General features: G+C 38.7%; 1 protein-coding gene across 10 annotated transcripts in view; it reads right to left on the reverse strand.

Moving 5' to 3' along the window:
- Positions 1-20,426, reverse strand: part of PTGR2 (prostaglandin reductase 2) — a 34,988-nt gene extending 14,562 nt beyond the window's left edge. Inside the window, exons 1-13 of one of the 10 annotated variants that reach the window (XR_010431282.1) lie at positions 20,355-20,424; positions 16,211-16,278; positions 14,779-14,897; positions 13,599-13,790; positions 12,477-12,647; positions 11,250-11,459; positions 10,345-10,466; positions 9,031-9,118; positions 8,235-8,274; positions 6,992-7,099; positions 5,590-5,632; positions 4,186-4,540; positions 3,479-3,570 (exon numbers count right to left, since the gene is read on the reverse strand). Coding sequence is in view for 2 of the 10 variants with exons in the window: in XM_064658173.1 (XP_064514243.1) it covers positions 7,035-7,099; positions 8,235-8,274; positions 9,031-9,118; positions 10,345-10,466; positions 11,250-11,459; positions 12,477-12,647; positions 13,599-13,790; positions 14,779-14,897; positions 16,211-16,247 (1,044 nt within the window). In the remaining 8 variants the exon portion in view is untranslated. Of the gene's footprint in view, positions 1-3,478; positions 3,571-4,185; positions 5,633-6,877; positions 7,100-8,234; positions 8,275-9,030; positions 9,119-10,344; positions 10,467-11,249; positions 11,460-12,476; positions 12,648-13,598; positions 13,791-14,778; positions 14,898-16,210; positions 16,279-17,986; positions 18,593-20,354 lie in introns of those variants that run through there. The other 9 variants (XR_010431283.1, XR_010431285.1, XR_010431284.1 and 6 more) reach the window with 9 other exon arrangements.
- Between the last annotated feature and the right edge of the window lie 1,325 nt (positions 20,427-21,751).

Below are 21,751 nucleotides of genomic sequence, written 5' to 3' on the forward strand. Positions count from 1 at the left end.
TGTTAATTCAGATTTTCTCCTTCTTAAACAGTTTTCCAATATTCTAAAACTTTAGTAGGAAAACCCTAACTTTCCTACTTGAGCTGTACACTTTAACACAGGAAGATTTTATTTACCAATGCTGTCTTTGAAGTTTCTTAACTCTTTATATCTCAGATATTAGAGGCTAACCTCTAGTCTGTGCTTCTAATTCAGCAGTCCTTATCATGTAGGCAAGTGGTTGCCCAAGTTAACTATAAGTAACTAAATGCACAACACAGGATGTTTTCCCTTCAAATTCAAACAAAATAAATGGGTTTTGTAAAATGCAAGCCATCTCCTAGAATCACCACTCACTTAAAGAACTACTAGTAACTGGACAAACCTCTGACAACTATGCAGATAAATAGATAAATTATGATAAATCTGGGATCCACCCTTTAAAGAAAATTGGATTTGCTTCTCTGTTGGCCTGTGGTGCCCAGAAGGCACAAATCAACATAGCAGACTGAAGCAAGACATTCCAGTGATAACAGATCCTGGGCCAAGATCCTGATGAATTGCCTGGGTTTGGTCTTCTTTCAAAATAAAGCTCTTTTGCTCTCTAAAAGGCTGCATTTTTACTGAGAAGATAACACAATATTGGCTGTAATGTATCTTAGCATTTACATCAGTCAGCATCAGTGTAAGATCTCATTGTGTTACATAATTTAAGGCATTTTTTTTCCAGTTTATGGATGAGTAGTGGATAAAAATATTTATTGATTTTTCTATTTGAAGAGAAGCAAATGCCTTTGGCATTCATTATTTCTGGCATATAGTTTTCTTGTGTTTAAAATAGTATTGATGTTTCAGGGTAAGCATGAGAATACAGAGGTCTGTTGAAGTCAAGAGTCCTTTACAAGCTCTTTATTGGACAAATCAGAGCTACGTGATGTGAGCAAAGCACGTGACAGATCGTGCAACCAGACTGCTGAAGTAAGTACTGTACATACTGCTGGGGGACATGAGTATGATCTGTGACAAATCAATCTTTCATAGTATAAAAGCTTCTATTACAATACTCTAGGGTTGCTTTGGTTGGGTTTTCTAATCTGCATGGAGGAGCTCATTTAAAGTAGTTAATTCCCACTTTAAATTACCTAAAAGTACACTTGAAATCATTATTTGGAAAGAAAAAAATCTGACAGTGTCTTCCAAATGCATTTGGTTGTCTTTTTTGTTTTCAAGTCCCTTAGAAAAGTATGTGTAATTTGTCATGTTGCTGTTTGCTTATGAAGGAATTATTCTGTTCATTGGTGAGTTAACATCCAAGATGCTGTGAAATGCATAACATAAATAAGAAATAGTTAACAATTTGCCCAGAGAGTTACAGGGAACAAGAAGGGGGTTATGACACAGAGTCCTGCCTTATTGGTGCAAAATGTGAGATACATGAAAATTTTCTTAAGAAAAGATGGTCTTTGATGTTTAATCTTTTTTATACTTTCACACCAAATCAACAAGAAAGAAGATTTAATCCATGAAACAGCAGCGAACAAGCCAGCTCTAAGCGATGTCCAGGTGCTAGAAAGACAAATTACTTGTTGGCCTTGACAGTTTAGGGCTCGGCATGCTTGAAAGATCTCAGACACAGTGGGAGGTTAACAAAGCTTGGGAAGAAGGATGTACCACTGATGGCAGACATGAAGAATGGAGAATTTATGGGCCATGAGGACATGCAGAACCCCCAAGATAAGGAAGAAACTAATTAAGGCAACTCAGCAACTGTGCTGAAATCAGCTCTGACTGGGTAAAAGGTAATTCTGGCAGGGGGAGATCGCGACCACCGACTCACGGACCACCAACCTAAGAAACCCACCAACTCAAAAGAAAGACTAACCATACAGACTAATTACCATGAGAAGCAAGAGAATCATTAATAGAAGGTAGAGAAGTAATTAATAAGAGACTATGCAGGTTGTAGCAAATGGACACTAATTCCTTTGTTTGCTAAAATGTATAAATAGTAAAAATTATAACAATGTCTCCTTTCTAAACTAGACTATGTGTCTGTGCTTAGAGAGCTCCTAAACCCAGCAACAATTACACCAGCCCAAACAAGCCTCTGAAGGTTGGGGGTTAAAAATGTTACAACTAACTTAAGAAATTGTGTCCTCTGGATGAACTTAGAAGGTTATAATGTGAAAACCACACCTCTGAAGCTGAGGCTCTCCACCTGTGAAGACCCCTACCCAGTGAACTTGCACAATGAATTTAGAGTGCACCTTTAAATCAAGGTGAGAGAAATTTAAGCCAAATGCAGCTTAGCCAGATAATGGTGTTGATTCATCATGTCCCTATTGCCTCAACAGAACTGTATACATATGCTTGTATTTTTTGGCCTTCGATGTGCTAGCTTTGGGGGTTACCATCTAGCACCCCCTTCAACCTCGTATATCTACTGGCTTTGCACACCAGGTGAAAGATTCCACTTTTCAGGGACAACAGTGTTAGATACCCAGCATCCTATTCTACAGTATGGCAATAAAATCAAATATCTCGACTCAGTGTATTGATTTGCTCTTGCACACCTGATGAAATAACCCTACTTTAGGGACAACTGTCACACAACTCCTGCTCTACAAATACTGGTGCTTCTAGAGCCAGTGATTAACTATCTACTACATCCAAAGCATACTGGATTTTTGTTACCAGTTATTTGTTACCCTTTGTTAAATGACACCTCTCACAGTACAAAATATATGACAGCTGAAGAGCCACACTATTACAATAATTGAGAAATTAAGGTGAAAAAAATATTTTTTATAACTGTTGGCACTTGGTTTAAAGAATCTTCTCTCTTTGGTTTTTGTTTGTTCTTAGGAGGTAACATGAACCAGGATTCACAGGTAAAGAAATACTTCCGTGAGAATCCTAAACATTGGGGGTATCAGGATGAAGTTTACTTTGACTGTCCCCATCTTTTTTTTTTTTTTCCCAAAGGCACTTGACTAATGCTCCTAGAACTTGTATTGCTCTCCATAGCTTACCTAACTCCAGGAATGCTGCTGCAGTCAGGCTGCCTTTATTACAGTAAAGAATCAATACCTCAGCATGATCTCACTCTGGATCACCCCTCACATCACAGCTCTTAATAGATTTATGACTTGTGTGGATTACTAAGCAATTGCTGTAAAAATAATACTGCTGGGAATGTTATCATTTTATCACAGTTTGTTTCAGTTGTGAAAAATAACTTCCTAGAGGATGATTACTTCTGGAAGGTGTGTCAACTCACAGTGCCAGAGACGAGCTCACTCTGGACTAGCTCTTCAGCAAATATGGTTGAAAAGAATAAAATTTGTACTTTGGACAAACAAATGCAACTCCGGAAACATAAATATATTAAACTGAGCCTTTCACCCATAACATGTGAAAGAAAATTAACATTTTAACACCTGTTTAGTAGTGGTTATTACTATGATTGCTTTCTTACATTCATACAACACAAACTCACCACAGTTCATAGCTGAAGTCTCTTTTGAAATATACAGGTATTTAATTAGCTTGCTCTGAATACTATCCTATGTATACTTCCTTCCAAGCAGGCTGGAATAAAAGAGAACAGTCCTCAGTTTTAAGAATAAAAGACATTTCTCTCAAAACAGACTGTTGAAATGGAAATAAAATTGATAGATTGGAGGATGCCATATATAGGGAAATGCATGTTATAGGACATTGCAACTTTTATGTGGGTTAGCCTTCAAGGGTAGAAGAAAATAGGAAAACACCATGGTGACACCATGCCCCAAAAAGCACCCAGTATTCTCATTTGTAAAAATATTTTTGCATCAATAACAATTTTCAGAAGCAGCAGCAATGGAGCCTCAGGTTAAAGCCAGATTTTCTGCAGTGTGTGTGTGTGTGTGTTATGGTTGGTCATGTGGAGTGTTAATGACTGGTCATATATTTGGAGTGGGCTATTTTGTTTTGCATTTACATAATTGCTCTAAGAATGAACTGTAAGGATGAGGAGACTTATTCAGAAAGATTAAATGTGTTAGAGTGCATTAAGGCTAATCTGCCTGGCAGAAACTGAGTGCAGAACACAGGGTGCATAGAGTGATGGTGATGCTCTTTCAACCTGAATGTTCCTATCAGGCATATGCATGTAGGAGCAAATAAAGAAAGGAAAGGGGACAATGGGCACATCAGCACACTCACTGGGGACCCTGTTTGGAAAGGCTGTATTCCCAGCAGCACTCTCCTCATTAAATCCAGTTGACAGGAATCCAAGTCTAGACACAGTGCTCAAGATCACTGCATTTCTTGCTGCCTCTGATTCTAATATACACATCAATTACCAAGTCATACAAGCCTGCACTGCTTAACTTTCACAACTGAGTTATTCATCTATAAACAGTCAATATGCAGGAATTCATAGAATTTTGCTCACCTCTTGCTTTCTGTCTTTCATTTGCCAACTATGACAACATACTGAAGTTACTGTATAAAAATTTTGGCTTCTATTCCAGTGTTCTTGAAAAAAGTACCATGAGAAGGTTAAAAATTCATTGTACTACAGGACAGGAAAAAGAACTTATGAAAAACGAGGGAATAACCAAACCTACAGAAACCAAGAATCGTGACTGGAAAAGTAAGAACAGTATAAATCAAACTACAAAGCCAAGGAACAACTTTATCAGAACTTCGTGCTCATTAATATAGTAAAATACCTGCTCACAGGCTAAGATCACCCCTTATTCACATAAGCCTTTTCCTGATAGAACATGCAAGGTAAAATAACAGTGCACTGTATCTTTAAATGGAGACAAGGAAAAGCAAAGTCAGTGACTACAGCTTTAGGTGGTTGCCTATACAGGAAATGACAATTTTGTTATTGTTCCAAGTGTATAAAAATGAGCACCTGTCAGAGTGAGGGTGTGCTGGCTTGCTGGATTTGCCACCCAGCACTCATCTCTGCACAGACATGAAAAAACAAAGATCTTGGCTCTGTATGTGAGATTGGCTTACTGCATACTGGGTGATGATCTCACTTTTAGGGACACAAACTGGATTCACAATCCAGCTGAAAGTGAACCAGTCCTCTAGTTTTGTAGTTGAAAAATGCATAACAACGCTTATTGTTAAGATTGTTTTCTTACATCCATACAATAGAAATTCACCACAGTTCATAGTTGAAATTTCTTCTGAAATATACAGGTATTTATTATTATTTTAGACAATCTAATGCTATACTGCAGGTCTCTTCTCCTCAAAGTTTATGGCATCCATCACTGCATGCTTCCTTCTTTCAGGGCCAGCTTAGGCACTAGGAAATGAAAGGACTGTTTTTCATATTGCTCACAACAATATTAGGCATTTCTGATACCCTTACTTTCCACAGCACACAAAATTATTTTCTTGCAGTGTTTCTTTCCCAGTCCTTGGATTCCACTTAGCTTGACCTGGGTAGTGACAATGCGTAACCCATTCTGTGGACAGTTCAGCTGACTGCTCATTTTTCAAGTTTCCCCACTGAGATGGTAAAAGAGCATTGTTAGACTAAAAATTCAGAGCCAAGAGAAGTTACTGAGGGAACAGAAAATCAAGTGTCTGCAACATCACCTCTGTCATTAGGCAGCCTGTTTTGAGATTCTCTGTCTGTTACCTTGGAGAAGTGAAAACAACAGTAAAACTAGTGAAAATCAGGAGATTATAATAAATATAAGATACAGTGGAATTTAGAAAAGGAATTCTAAAAAGAAAACTTCATTTAAGTCTGGAATGCAAAGACTGAAAAGAGTAAATAAGGATCACCCTACACCTGAACTATCTGATTAAGGTCTCAGGTTGCATGCAGAGGGAATTGTAATTGAATTAGGTTTCAAGGGCTCTGAAAACAGAGGATATAATGACACAATACAGAGAATGGATAAGACAGATTGGTGGAAATTTGCTTCAGATGGCAAAATGGAAATACCTTTGTTATTAGAGACTTTGCATTCTAGAAATGAAATTTTTATTGCAATTATCTGGAAAAAAATAAGAATAGTTATGTTCTAAAATGATTAGCTGGACTGGTTGAACTGTCATGGAAAACTTACACTAGTAAATTAAAAATTCCTAGAGAAGTTCCTGGGCACTGAGACAATCTAGCACGGGAATGGTGCACATCTACACTAGTAAATTCTTCTAAAACCAAAACTAGGTGGCTGTATACAAATTACTTACTGGAAACTGTTCCTAGTGATATCTAGTCCCTCAAGATTTGAACCAAACTTTGCAATTTTTTTGTTGTTAATCAGTAGCTATAGCTAGGCAGATATGACTAAGCAATTGAATAGTAAAACTTGTATCTTGGCTAATCCTTTGTTTTAAGGGAAACAGAACACAATCCCAAAATGAATGGGCTGTCTGGATGAGAGCCACCAGGAGTGAAGTCAGCAGGACTGAGCAGTAACTGGAGGAAAGGTAATTCCAGCAGGTGAGATGGTGACCACCAACCCATTAACCATCTACTCAAAACGGACCCTGACTGGAATGGAGGGAAGAACTGCACGTGCAGAACAATTAGCATGAGAAGCAAGAGATACAACCAGCAAATAAGGGTTTGAGCACTAACTAATGAAAAAGCCATGTAAATTGTAACCCATGAATGCTGATTGCTAAAAACATGTAAATAGTGTAAAGTTTTGATGATGGTGAGCCAGCCCTTTGAGGGTTACCTACCGCCTTGGTGTGTGAAGTGCCATCATACACAGACCAGGTGATGAGCCTGTGTTTGGGGCAACACTGGGATTTCCTAAGTTTTAAACCATACCCATGAAATACGTGCAAGGGTTATAGCTGGCAACTGTCAAAACCACCTCAAAGAATGTATTACTCATTTTGAGTATAAATGATTGCATTCCTGTTTGCAGTTCTATTTAGTTTATTAGCATCCCAAAATCTCTGCTTTCAATTCACACAGAACAACTTGATGGTTTATTTAAAAAATGGAAATTGGTATAAGTAAAAGCTTCCTCACCATTAGAGACAGAGTGCAATTATTTTTCTCAAACCAGTGACTTTTACTTAGAAACTGCGACGATCTGTTTTCCGATATTGCCTCCACTCATCATGGACTGGAAAGCAGCTTCAAGAGAAGTAATGAAATAAGTTAGTGCCAAGTAACCTTTAAAAAAGAAATCAAAAATGGTAGAAGCAAATATATTAAACAGCTCCCTAAAAAGGAGAGATCCCATTTTGGGGCAGCTTTGTGTCATAATTAAAAAAGTCTGATTTATAAGCAACTGTTTGACCCTATACAAATTAACGATTACATTTGCTGCTGTTGTAATATGTCATGCAAACACCAAAGAGAGACAAGGCATGACTGGAGAGCCCCCAAATGCTGTGGGTTTTACAAGCCTTTGTGAGAGAAAAGGCTTATAAATATTGTATAATAGTGTGAGAAGCTGGTATAAAAGAATATACCTTGAGTAAACAAAATACCAAAGTATGAAATATGACTGCTGTATTTGACCAAATTCCTTCAAAATACATATGTATACCAGTAAGCAGCAATTAGCAAAGACTAGAATAAATTGGAATCTCTAAGATTTGGTTATTGCTTAATTCTATGAGTTCCAATCTTGTGGGACTAAAGACTAAATGGACTAAATCATACTCTTTCCCCTTACTTGACAGGGAAGCATTCTTACAGTACATCTTTGATCACACGGCTCATGTCACAAGACCTCCTTTATTTTTATATTTCCTTTGTTACAATATTTTGAACAGGCTACATGATATTTTGTTCTGTTAAAAAAAATTTACTTTCTTTAGCAATCTCTAATATGCTTTGCCCTTTCTTGGGGTCATTTCATTTTATTTTTTGTTAGCAAATCCAATAACAACCTCTGTTAGATATTGGGCTTTTTTAAAGTATAATTTCAAAGTTGTCAAAATAGCATTTTCTTACACACAAGTTCTAAGAAACAGGCAGCACTTTAAACCAGTAAGATCAGGATGACTATCATCAGCTGTTAAGGTAGCAGCCTAAAAAAAAAAATCTAAATTTATATTCAGTGACTTTATAAATGTAAATTAATTTTCTTACAGAACACTCTAATACCTCATTAAAAAATATTTTATTATAACAAAAATCATGGTTTTGAAAAACACAAAAATCTGAATTGCCAAATAAAACAAAGGAGGTAGTTAACCTCTAATGTCATTGTATTTAATAAGCTTATTATTATTCTTAGAAAATGATGTAAAAATCTTACCACCAATGTTTGCTAAGCCTTCTACCATGGTCTCTCTGACCTGTCAGTGCAAACAAGTCCTTTTAGTTTCTTTCAAACAAGATTAGCATTTCACATTTCTTAGAAACATCCCAAGAAACTGCCACAGAAACTACCAAAATCTAAAGATTTCTCTTGCTACAATGGACAGAGCTCTGTTTGGACCAGACTCTTTCATCAAGAGAGACATGGATATTTTCTCAGAAGTGTGCAGGTGATTTAATTCTTCATTCAGAACAGGAACTGTTTAATTCTTCAATTAGATCCCTGCCTCTGCCAAAATTTCACATCTCAGGATTTTCCCAGGAAAATTTACTGATCACTAGAAGAAACAAAAACTAATTCAGACAGACCTCTGTCTGAAGGTATAGATTAAGCATATACCAATCACAAAATAATAAATGATGATTATAAAGCTTGAAATAAAATTTCAGACAAGATCCTCAGAAGCATTCTGGACACTTAACTGATCAGATATTTGAAAGTCATATTTTTGAAGGCCTGATCCTTTAAGTAAAAAGTGCACTCTATACTGAAATAAAGACGAGCAGCATGTAATTAGAGAAGTCTGTCATATTAGTCAGACCATCCTCACAGGTACCTTCTAAAACAGTGCTGTCTTATAAGCTTTCAATCACACTTACACATTCTTAAGAAAGTCTGTCCAGTTCTGAGCACAGTAAGAGAGCCAGGGACAAAGAAATTGGTCTTCTTGTAGTCAGACCATGATCTGAGGACATAGTATCAGAGGCCATAGATCAAACCTAAAAGTTCTCACCTTCAGTTTACCCTCTTGGATCCACTGGCAGAGTTGTAATATACTAGCTTCATGTTTGTCCATATAGTTCAACACTAAGAATCTTTCCCTGAGAAAGAAAAGAATGAGTTTTGATGTAAAAAACATTGGTAAACATTTTAAAATACTTACAAAAAATTTTCAGGAAACAGGATTGTTGAAACTGAAGGGTTATGAGTACAAATTACAATGAGATGTAGCTCAGACCTTTGCCAGCTTGTTGTGACAGCTCCCTGCAGTGGGAACTTGACAGAAACATCTGTCTTAGACAAGTAATTCTGTTCAAGTATCAGAGATAAGAGTAATAAAATTGATATCACCAGAATAAGCAAATGTCCATAAAATGTAAGCAAATTCCTATTATTTTTTACCTTTTTTTTGGTAGCAGAGAGAATAATTAATGGGGCTGCAATTAGATGGTGACTATAAATTAACTTCAGGCTACTCAAAATTTTGCATATCCTGCTGTCACAGCTTTCTATAGCAATCAAGAAACTGAAATGATCATCAAAAATCATAATTACTTGTAGCAACATACTGACTAAATTCTGCACTGTATTCTACTAATTTTATCCATTTTTTGAAATGCAGACAACAGTAACAGGGACAAGAAAAGAATTCTAATTAGAAGAGGTCAATCCATTTGCACAGAAATCAAAAGTCTCCCCAACTTTCTGCAATGCAATGACTGAAAATTCTCCTAAGACTCTGCTCCCAATCTCTACTTTGGCTGCATCTGAATCCTAATAGGAGATTCAGCAATTCCCAGAGTCATAGCAAAACTGTTTTACCTGTATATGTCACACCTACAGTCCCATTATATAAAAAAAATTCCAAATACTAAAAATGTAATTTCAATAAAATTAACTGCATCAGTTGCGTCCTTACTTCAAAAATATTTGATTTTCTCTCTGCCTGAATTACTACACTTTGAGAGAAGGCACTCTGAGAAGGCACATTGGAGAACAGAACCACAGCAACACCTTCTCTTGTACTGAAGAATCTGTTAGAAATTCCAGGACTACATCTATCCATCACAAAAAAAAGTGTAACAATAGATATGTATGAGCATGTGTAACAACATCACTTCCCATTTTTTATGCTGATAAAGATAAATGTAAGAGAAGGGATTTACTGACATTGTGATTACAGTTTCCTTTTTAGGCATGGCAACACTCTGCTCAGATTACACATGTCTATTGAGGATCTACAGACTACCTTCCAAACATCAAAGTCACAACAACACATGTGCAGTTGACCTGGAACCTGGTCATTAGTTCTGGAGGAGAAATGTACCTTGTGATGTTCCTTTCTTTCTGTATTTTTTCTATGTCAGGAGGCAGTGGAGGAGGATAAGGCACATCTTTGTTATATTGAGAAATCTGTCCACACAGGATGATATGGCTGTTCTGATTCATCTGTTTGGGACAGCACAAAGTGGGAAAAATTACATTCCTCTGCCTCAAAAATGAAATTTTTCAGAGATGCAATAGATTATATTGCAAAACTTTCACATGAGCCACACTTCCTGTAAAAGAGTGGGAAAATTGCATGCAATCTCATTCAACCTATGACAGCACTCAAATGGGTAAATGCAAGGCAATAGTGGAAAAATAAATGCTATACAGCCTACTGTAATTTTAAAAGGCACTAAATAAAAGGAATATGAGAAATTGTTATCTTACTGTGTGCCCTTTTTTCAGAAGAGGGGTAACAGGACAGAGAAATTTAATATAGCTGTTGGATACAGCTGTGATTTAGAACTCCCAAAGATGGCATTGCCACCGAAGCCTCCCTGTCATGACAGAGAGTGGTTGTATGTTAACAATGAAGTCTTTATGGAGGCCCTGCAGAACTAGTCTTGCATCAAGCCAGAAAATGAAAGCTGGCAAAAGACAAGATTACTGCGCTGATAGACAAAGTTTTTATAGAATATTACCAAGTCTCCTGGCCTAAGATGTGAGAGACAAGAAGAAGAAATCGTGTTTCAATTACTGTACTGCCAGGTTAGTCCAAATGACAGATACTGATTTCAAATATCTGATTTCTCCTCAAGATCAGGATTGGCACCTGGATTAGATCACTGAAGTGGAAAACTTGCTCTGCTGTATTACAGGATTGACTCCAGTATGAATTAATTCAAAGCTGGCATGCAGACACTGCAGAATAACTAGAATAAGCCTGACAGCTGGAATAATCACCTGACTTATAACCGTATCACTGATGTCTCCACCAACATTGTCAAAGTAAACATCCACACCGCCTGGGCAGAGTTCACGTAGCTGTTCTGCTACATTTCCCTTCTTGTAATTGATAGCAGCATCAAACCCCATTTCTTGGACCAAAATGGAGCACTTTTCATCTGTGCCAGCGATTCCCACCACTCTAGAGCAGCCCTCCAGACGGCCAATCTGCGGGCACACAGTTGAAAAAAAAATAACAACAAACCAACCGAAAACCTCAAACTATAAAGACAAGTCAAATCATTCATCTGCATACAGGTACCAGTGGGTGAAAGGGGACCTTAGAGAGTGTTACAGTTATCCCCCATCCACTAAACCGCAGGCAGCAAAGTCCAGTGCATGCTCCTATCCCATGTGACACAATTGCTTCTTGTCACTCCCTCCTCACACCTAGATAAGGGGCAGGTACAATTTGCCATCTTTCCATAACTCACTGACTGCAGAAGATTTAATTTGTGGAGTCACCAATGACTGGCAGTACTTGAGAACCAAATATAGTATACAATTACATCTGCTAAGTAACATAACTTAGCTAATAAAAGGGAAAAAAATTAGACAATAATGGATGTAAATACATTCTTCATCCATTTGCTTATGCATTGTTTCTTCATAGCTTCTCTCTACTAGTAAGTCTAAAGCTTGCTTAATAGCTATTGTGTTTGTGTATATATGAGTATGCATTATATATATATTTGTAGATATGCATATACACACTGCAACAGTGTGCAAAGGAAACTGAGGAGGACAAAATGGCTGTAAACCTCAAAACACAAAGAGTGTCACAGAACACAGCACAAAGAAGGGTTTACCACATTTTTTTCTACTGACCACAGAAGAAAAATTAAAGTCTCTAGTCAATACAAAGACAGTGTTGAGGTGGCAGGCTACTATATAAATATATATAAATACAGGTATTTACACCATCTACTTTACTTATGCTAGCAACAAGTAATCACCATGGGCTGCTCTCTCCTATCCCAGTTTCATGACACTTAGTTTCACATCTAAAATCTTTCCCAGTGAGAGTGTGTGCCAAATCTGTGAAACTGGCTCTTCCCATGTGGTTATACCTACTCATGTTTACAATGATTTTATCCACGTGTTTAGTAACCAGCATGTTTCAGCATGTTCCAGAAGACAAAACTCGGTCACAGAGTATGTTTACGTGTCTTAAGCCCATCCTACCTGGCCAGCCAAAGAGCCGCAAGCACCGGCTGCTCCGCTCACCACCATTGTCTGATTTGCACCCACAGCCACGTGTCCCTTCTCCCTGACACCCAGCAGGGCCGTCAGTCCCGTGATCCCAGCTGCACCGAGAAAGTAGGAAAGGCGTCCATTTACAAGCTGTGGAACGAGCTACAAAACAGAAACACGTGTGGTCTTCATTTGTTTTTAAGGTGAGGTTTTGCTGTTTGATTGCCTGAGGATAGAAGACTAACTCAGGATATTTTCCAGGCAAGGCACAACTGGTAGGGAGGAGCTATCTCTAGACTAGCTCTATCCTAACAACAAGTTCTTATAAAAACTTTATATTTCCATAGTTTTAGAAAAAGTTTTTAAACAAAGCCACTCACAAAAACTTAAATTATGAAAGTGTCAAAAAGCAGTTGGGAGACAAGAAGTTTCCAGTAAGTGAACAATCCCTATAAGGAATGACATTTCACCATTTTATCAAATATTGTGATTGCAGATCAGTGGCAAAGGGTCCTAAAGGGAGGAGTTTATTGGAAAGTATAAATTCTCTAACTACAGTCATTTTCTGTGTTACAAGAGAATGTGCAACACAATATATCTAGTGCACTGTTCCCTCTCCACTTTCAACTTAATATTGAATACCCTTTCTTCTGTGGATGTAAAATCTCAAGTAAAAGCTTTTACTAACATATATTAGTGAAATAAATTAAATTAAACATGTTGAAAGCTTTTCATGTCTTACAACTACACTCTCAGGGATCAGGAGTTCTACTAGAATTAGAATAATTATCAGAATTAATTAACAGAAGGAGTTTCAGGCAAATTTATTAAAAAAACAACAACTGAAATAATACTGGCATGCCTGCTAACCAACAAAAGCATCTAAATTTTTCTGTGCTATGAAAAAAGAGAAATTGATACAGATTTTGGCACCTATGACTGGATCTGCCTTCTGAAAACTAGTTGTTTGAATAACATTGGCTTGTTTTTGACTAAAAAATAGTATCATTAACGGTAGTTAACACTAGTAGTATCAGCAGTTATTTAGAAAAAAAAAAAAAGGTTTAGTAAAAGAAATAGTAAGAGACAATCCGGGCTTTGCATTTATATTACCTTTTGTAGCAAGCTTCCATCGAGAATTGCCACTGTCTGCCAGGGCCAGGTGAAGGAAGTTACAAAGTCTCCTTCAGCGAAGTTATCATGCTTGCTCTCCTCCACAACCCCAACACCGCCACCATCAGCAACTTCAGAGAGCTGCCAGGGCTGGAGGTAATCGGAGCCAGTGTCCTCATTCATTCGGCAGCGCTGAAAGACAAGGCTTTAACTTGAGGAGATGTGTTTAAAACTTCAAACACAAAGGGCTCCTCAAAAATCTCTCAATAAGCCCCAAATATTCATAATCTTGTCTTATCTTTCCCCTTGTTTGCTCAGTACAAAGGGAGGATGGACCATTCTGATCTCCTCCGGCAGTGTTACCAAAGCCAGCACATTCTATAGATGTTGCCTCAAAGGCACCCATGCAACCAAAGATGATGGTTCAGATCTGACAAGAATACTACAAATTCCATTCCTTAACTGAATGAATCTTAGAAATGCAGGATTGAAAAAAACACCCACAAATCACTTAGTCCGTGCCTATGCACTGAAGGGCAGTCAAACATATGTAGACCATCCTTGACAGAGATCTGTTTAATGAAACATCTTGAAATCAGAAGTATTTTCTTTACATCTCCCCATGTTGCCTAAGTTAGTACTTCAGGATTATTAAACTTCTTCTTAACTCCCAAGCTAAACCTACTTTCCAGAAATGTAGACTTTTCTACTATCTCCATGCAGGTAATAAATGCTCAGAATTCTCTTTATAGCAAACTTTTACAGACTGTGTCTCTTTGGTTCTTCTTCCACCTTCACTTTCATTTCAACCCCAACTCTCCCAACCACATGATTTTTACAATTGTATAGAATTGGAAAATACGTATATAAGAAAGGCAAAATTCTTATAGAATTTTAAAGGTTAAAGGAAAAGCTGATACAAACAAATCTGTAATGGTATACCAGGGCTCACAGTCCCTTCCTGGTTCTATAAAGTCATATTTCTACATATATCCAAGGCACATTAAAACTGAATTCCTTCCCAACATAACTCCATCAGAATGAATACAATTATTAAGTTATACTAGAGATATACTGGAGTCCTATAATTAGTAACTTCAGTGTTAAACATCATGACAGGTACAGAGTTGAAGGTATGTTATAAACCAAATTCTGGCTTAGCCCTAAGTCCATCACCTACCATGTAAGGGTCCACAGAGAGATAGAGGGTTTTAACACGCACTTGTCCTGCTTGGACCGTATCCGCTATTGTACTTTGTTCTAGTCGGAAGTTTTCAGCCACTGGCACTCCATTCTTCCCTAGAATTATTTTAAAATCAAACAAATAAATGAATCAATATAGAGCTTCCCTTAATCAATACAGGAAGGCCTTTTTTCAAGTTAGTCCTTTTTAGAGTAAGTTAGGTTATATATTTACTCAGGTATAAAACTACCTACTAACTTCCAGTTTCCATGCTGTTTGCTACACATGATTGTTATGAACAATTAGGGCAAATTTAAAAAAATAAAATCAGGGACTGTTCCCATTCTTAAAAATGGTTCTGTATACTCTTATACGCTGAAAAGCCCCTAGTGGTCAAAACTAAGATATGCACTGGGACTTCTCACACACAACAAAATCATCATGCACTATTCTGCCAATAGCAAATGACCATAAATTTTAACCAGTTTTAAACTCTCACCTTTCTGCCTCTTTTGACTCAAGCAGGATTGAGGGAATACAGATCACAGCCACTGCACATGCATATGCTTCAAGAGCATCCCTTTGCATATACAGACAGATCTCTTTAAATTAAAGCTTCCCAGAAACACCTGTAAAACTGTGCCAAGAGCCCCAGAACTGGAGCCTTCATCCTCGGGTTGGTACCACATGCAGCAGATCAATCAGACTGACAACTGGAACCACTGGCACTAAAAGGAGACAGCCAGACACCCTTGTATATTTTAAGTCAGAGTGACTGCACAACTCCAGCAGGCTACTGTTGTAACATTTTGAAAGACTTATTTGCAGGTCAAACAATAATTCTTACTGCTTAGGACTATTTTGGCATTAAACAGCATACAATACTCCCTGCAAAACTTAATGTCTTCTACAACAGAAAATTTATGAATTCACTATTCAGACTATTCTGCTGACATCCATAACACGGCAAATGTGTAAGCAAGAAAGTAAACAAACCCTCAAGAGTATAAATTTATAAATTTAAAAAATAAACACTTTGAAACATGGAATAAAAGATCCAATATTTACTAAAAAGAAGCAAAAATTAATAGTAACAAAATATTTTAGTCATCTCTTAAAATGTAAAAAGAACAAATGTCAGAACTAAAAAGCTCTGTTTGCTAATCTTTCTTCCCTTTGAGCCCCTACACGTAAGAGTCTTCTCATATATTATGCATTAATCCTTTTTTTCTCACCCAAGAGTTTAGAAATCTGTATACACGGACTAAATAAAAGCACTTCACAATAAACTTTATTTATTGCTGCATGCAATATTAAGGCATACAAATGCCAATATCTCAAGTTAGTGCCTGTTTCTACCCTCACCATGTTGGAGCATAAGGCAACCATAACACACACAATGGCTTCTTTATGGGAGAGAAATACATACCAGGCCGTGAATTCAGCACTACTCTCTGTATAATCATCCCTGCTTTGCAGCAATTTCACACTGGATCTCTACAAAAGAAAATGTTGTTTGAAGGACTGAAACGTAAGTTTTCTTCAAAAAAAGAATATGGGGCAAAAAAAGAATTTGGAAACTGGGGATGAAACACGGGCCCCACCAGCTTCAGCATCCATGCCCAAGAATCATACAAGGAATCATTTAAACCAACCTCACACATAAAATAAATAAATGTGTGAGTAAGGAGTTTCCCTGTTTATCTTGTTAAAGCCCAGATTTTATACAACTTCGCAGTAGCACACGCTGGAAAGACTGAAAATTATAATGTCCCATGTTCCTTGTAAGACCATCACCACCTCCTACCAGGTTGCAGGAAATGTGTTTGATTCACTTTCGTGTGCTGACTGAGAATACTCTGTTCCCACCCAAAAGACACAGAGACAGCTTTGCATGCAAAGTCAGGTGCCACTCAATATAAGGCACACAGGCACGTCAGAATATCAGTTTGCAGGTACTTGATAAAAAGAGATTGTTGTGTAAGATGTGTTATGTGAAACAGCAATTCTTTCTACTAGCAGTGCATTTTCTCCCAAGAAATGGTCTGGCCCAGAGATAAGAAAAAATTAGATTTCCACTTGATCTGATCTACAGAATAATTTTTCCTTGACTTTAAACGGTTTAAAAGAGGACTGTAAATCTGTGGTCTTGCACCTGTGAGATGCAAAGTGATTAAAAGGGAATTAACCTGATTTAACAAGAGAAAACATGCTTTCAGAGCTAATACAAAATAAAAGTGTTACTACTGTTCTCAGCAGAGTGCCATAAATAACCAACATCCACATTATGGAATGAAACATGATAGCTGATGTCTTTGTCATAATGTTTATTTTGCTGACAAGAATGGCAAATTGGAGTGAAGCTAAAAGATGAGCCCTGAAAGAGTACATCATCACCACTTATCCAACACCTTTATTCTTTGAACACTGCAAAATACAGAACTTTCTTCTGTATCGTTAGAGCGTTTACATTACAGCACTCACAAACCATCAAAAACTACAGCCTGGAGTGCTGAAAACATAATTAAAAAGTTATCAGGAGAAAAGGTGTCCCTGGCCTTTCCCTCTCCTCTAAAACCCACAACTGACTCAAAACACAAGTATCTTATTAAAAAAAAAAAAGAGATAAAGATTTAGCACTTGATTGTACTTGCACTTGAAAAGCTACTTATTTGGCAAAATTTATTCTAGAGTTAATTTCTTTTCAGTATTTCAAGGCCGAAGGATGCTACAAGTTATAAGGAATGAACCTCAAATGTGTCTTTACAGAATCACATCAGTGAAAAATAAGTGACCTGCAGAGTTCTTTGGACAAAACAATTTAGACCAACAGTCTGGAAAAAGACTAGAAAAAGAGTGGAAAAAGTATCCAATATAAGTTTTGACTACTTCTTTGAATGCCTGACATTTTGAGGGAACAAAAATGCTGTTTATTTCCCTGGTCATTCTCACAGCTTTTGTTTGAGGAGCATGTGTACTGATTTAATTTGAAGATCTTCCAGACATTGTGAGTGGGTGGACAGAAAGCTAAGCTGGCAAGTGAATTGTCACTCATTTTATGATAACTGTCACAATAAATACAACACTGCAGATGGACCATTTATTTCTAAATATGAGTGCACTTACAGTGGAAGTCAGCAACACCATTATGCAAGCAAATGGTCACGCTAACACCACAGCATACTGCGAATCCAGCTTTCCTCACCTTATAAACAATACGCAAGTGACTTAAGAAAATAAGTAGAGGCACCATCCTTAGCACTGTAAATTGAGGAAAGCTTTTGGAGAGAGAGAACAGATTTTTTAAAAGTGGAATAAAGGGGATTTGTATCATATACACAATCTTTTCCAATACATGCATAGTGCCAACATGAAGGATGCTTTTGACTGTTTTTTTAAAAAGACAACACAAAGCAACACACATTAGCATTTTTTAGCTTTTCCAAACAAAAGCAATCTGAGTTGGTTTTACACTTTAACATCAAATAGAGTAAAAATCAATAGCAAGTTTTAACATCATCATTCTATGCCAAGTTCACACTATCTGACCCATACTATAAGTACAACAGGACCATTAAGCAGCACAACAGCAGTATCTGCATGGGAGTATAAGTATGTTTTAGCCCAGTTTTATTCTTATCCCTTTGCTCCCTTGACTTTCCCCATTTTTGCAGACACACACGACAACTCCTTTTAAAAGCATTAAATAAATTCCTCAATGCTAAAATGCTCCAGTTTGTTCGTTTGTCCTAGGCTTGGTTCCTAGAACTTCTTGTTTCTGAGACTGCCTGTAAGACACACTTTTCAGTTACATATACTTTTGCCAGAATGATTCACCTGCTTTCAAGTTGTTAAAGCCCATGCCACGTGCAGCCTAGTTAGAAAAAAAAAAAAAAAAGAAAAAGGAAGAGAAGGTTGCCCTGTATTAGGCCCAGGCAGCATGAAGGAAGAAAGCAGTCAATTTAAACAGAGGACAAGAATACTTGGAAGTCTTCTGAAACTGCAGTGTCAAAATGGCTGGAGCAAGGATCCTCAGAGGAAACTCAAGAAAAGAAATTTCAGGAAAGAATAACTCTGAACGAGGAATGCGCAGGAAAGAAAGATGAGAAGAAGAACTGGGACTAGGAATCAGAACAGAGAAACGTGGCAAGAATAGCAACTTAAAGGTCAGTAAAGCACACAAAAGAAAAACAGCATGGGGAGAGAGAACTGAAGAAACTGGGAATGATGAATGAGACAGAACCAAGGAAATGGAGACAGGAATGACTGGTCAAAAAGAAAAAAAAACAAAACAAAAGTGTAACTAGTAAGGTGAGGTAAATGGAAATGGAAAAGAAAATGTAGTGGATTAAGTACCAAAGTCTTCACCACATCCCTAAGGAGCTCTACATTTGATGAATATTAATTAATCACAAGCCAGAATCAATACTGACTGTCATGAACGGAGAAAAGCACATGCCATAAAAAGGTTGAGTACTTTCATGAACTGAACTAATAAATCCAGATTTCCTAATGTTCTATGTCTTATCACTGAATTCTCTGGTGTGAAGTTCCTCCCACAGTGTTTTCTTCATGTGGGCTTTCTGACACACTGTTAAGGGCTGAGGAAAGATGCAGTCTTTCCTCCAAGAAAGAAGCAGATGAAAAAGAAAGAATGACCACAGTAGTAGGATCTTGATCCAGCCATCTTTTTTTTTATATATATTCCAAGAAGCCTAATATTTTTGAGCTTTTTATCAGATTTCACTGACATACAGAGCAAAAGTTCCAGTAAGTATACACATTCATATCTACATACAATAGGACTATATAAACTTTACTTTTTCATATTTAGGTGCCAAAAAAACCCAAAACTAAAAGTGCTCAGGTACTGCATCTTAGGGGTTTTTTTTAATATATAAATAGTTGTATTGGAGTTGCTGAAAATTATTTTAAAATACCATATATTTATATAGTATATATACACAAGGCCTATTTTTTTCTTAGCAGAATTTCACATAAGGAATGTAGACTGTTCCCAGAAAGGCAGGTGCATCACCTGACGGGATTTTTTGGGGGGAAACCTATGATGCAGTATGCAGGCTCCCACGTTAGAGCAATCCCAGAGAGCGCACTGATTATCCACTTTCCCAGGTATGCCTAAAGACCACGTTAGAAATCACTGCTGCCAAAGGTGGAGGAGCCCCTGCAGGCAGGTCGTGATCAGTGTCAGAAGCTGCGGACAGAACAGCCCCGGAGAGGGAAACCGAGAGGGGCGAGAGGCAGCGCAGGGGGTTCGGTCCTACGGGCTCATCTGGAGGTGCCGTGGGCTCCTCTCCTCCGTGATCGCTCCACCGCCCCGGCATCCCGGAGCTCAGTAAAGCTCCATTCCCGCTCTCGTTCCAGGGATCGGGCAATCCCAGCAGCCTCTTCCAAGCGCCACACCTGTGTCCCCGCCTGCCCCGCAGCGAGGAGGCGCTAACCCCTGACGAAACGACTCCCGGGAAGGAGGACCGAGTGGACTCTGCCGATCTCCCCCCCGGCGGACCCTCGGCACGGCTCCATCCCCCGGGACCCCCGAGGTTCCCGCTCACCTTGAGCCGCCCCGACCGCCCGACAACAACCGGCCCCACCCCGGGCCCGCCGCGCGCGCGCGGGCCTTAAACAGGGAAACGCTGGGACACCCCCTTAAAGCGGCGATGGCCCAGCCCGGCCCGGCGGGCGCGCAGAGCTGTGGGGGGATGGCGGCTCATCGTCTGAATCGCAGAATCACACACAATCATATTGAATCATTACGGCTGGAAAAGGCCTCCAAGATTATCGAGTCCAACCTTTGACAGATCTACACCTTGTCAACTAGACCATGGCACTAAGTGCCACGTCCAGTCGTTTCTTGAACACCTCCAGGAATGGTGACTCCACTACCTCCTTGGGAAGTCTGTTCCAATACCTGACAACTCTGTCCGTGAAGAAATTCTTCCTGATGTCAACCTGAGCCTACCTTGGTGCAACTTGAGACTATGTCCTCTCATCCAGTCACTTGTTGCCTGGGAGAAGAGGCCAACCCCCACCTCACTACACCTTGAGCCTCCTTTTCTCCAGGCTAAACAAGCCCAGCTCCCTCAGCTGCTTCTCATAAGGCCCTTCACCAGCTCTGTTGCCCTTCTCTAGACTCACTTCAGCACCTCAATGTCCTTGTTGCAGAGAGGGAGCCAGTACAAACAGTACTCGAGGTGTGCCCTCACCAGTGCCGAGTACAGGGGAGCAGTCACTGCCCGGGTCCTGCTGGCCACGCTTTTTCTGGTACAGGCCAGGATGCCATTGGCCTTCTTGGCCACCTGGGCACACTGCTGGCTTCTGTTCAGCTGCTGTCGACCAGCACCCCAGGTACTTTTCCACTGGGCATTTTCCAGCCACTCTTCCCTAAGCCCGTAGTGCTGCATGGGGTGGTTGTGACCTAAGTGCAGGACCTAGCACTTCAATTTATTAAACTGAGTCACTGAGAAAAGGCGCTTAGAGTTTGTGTGGGTTTGTGAGGGTTTTTTCTTTGAGAGCACAGTTAACACCAGGAGATGTTTGCTCCTTGCATATTCCAGTGGATGAGATTCTGTTCATTGCTGTGATATAGGGCTGTTTATAGCCATTCCTAAAATTCCAGTAAAATTGCTGTTGTGTGCAATATAATGTGTTTACTATATACACGCTTTTTCTTTAAAAAAGAGGCTGCAGGAAGAGCTATAACTTTCCTGGGATGGGGCTCAGGTCCTGGCACTGCCTGACAGGATTCCTATGTGTATGCCCTATGTCATAGTGACTCACCATGCTGGAAGGGCAAACAGGTCTGTGAAGTGGCCACTGAGTCGGTGGCAATTACTGCAAAGCTTGGAGTGACCACTTAAGACTGGAAAAGCTCTGACTAATGATCCCAATGACTTTGTACTCTGCCTCTCACATAAAGGCAGGCAAAGCCTTTCTGTTGTAGCTTTACCCA

Source organism: Pseudopipra pipra, chromosome 6 (assembly GCF_036250125.1).
Source record: "Pseudopipra pipra isolate bDixPip1 chromosome 6, bDixPip1.hap1, whole genome shotgun sequence".
Lineage (NCBI taxonomy): Eukaryota > Metazoa > Chordata > Aves > Passeriformes > Pipridae > Pseudopipra > Pseudopipra pipra.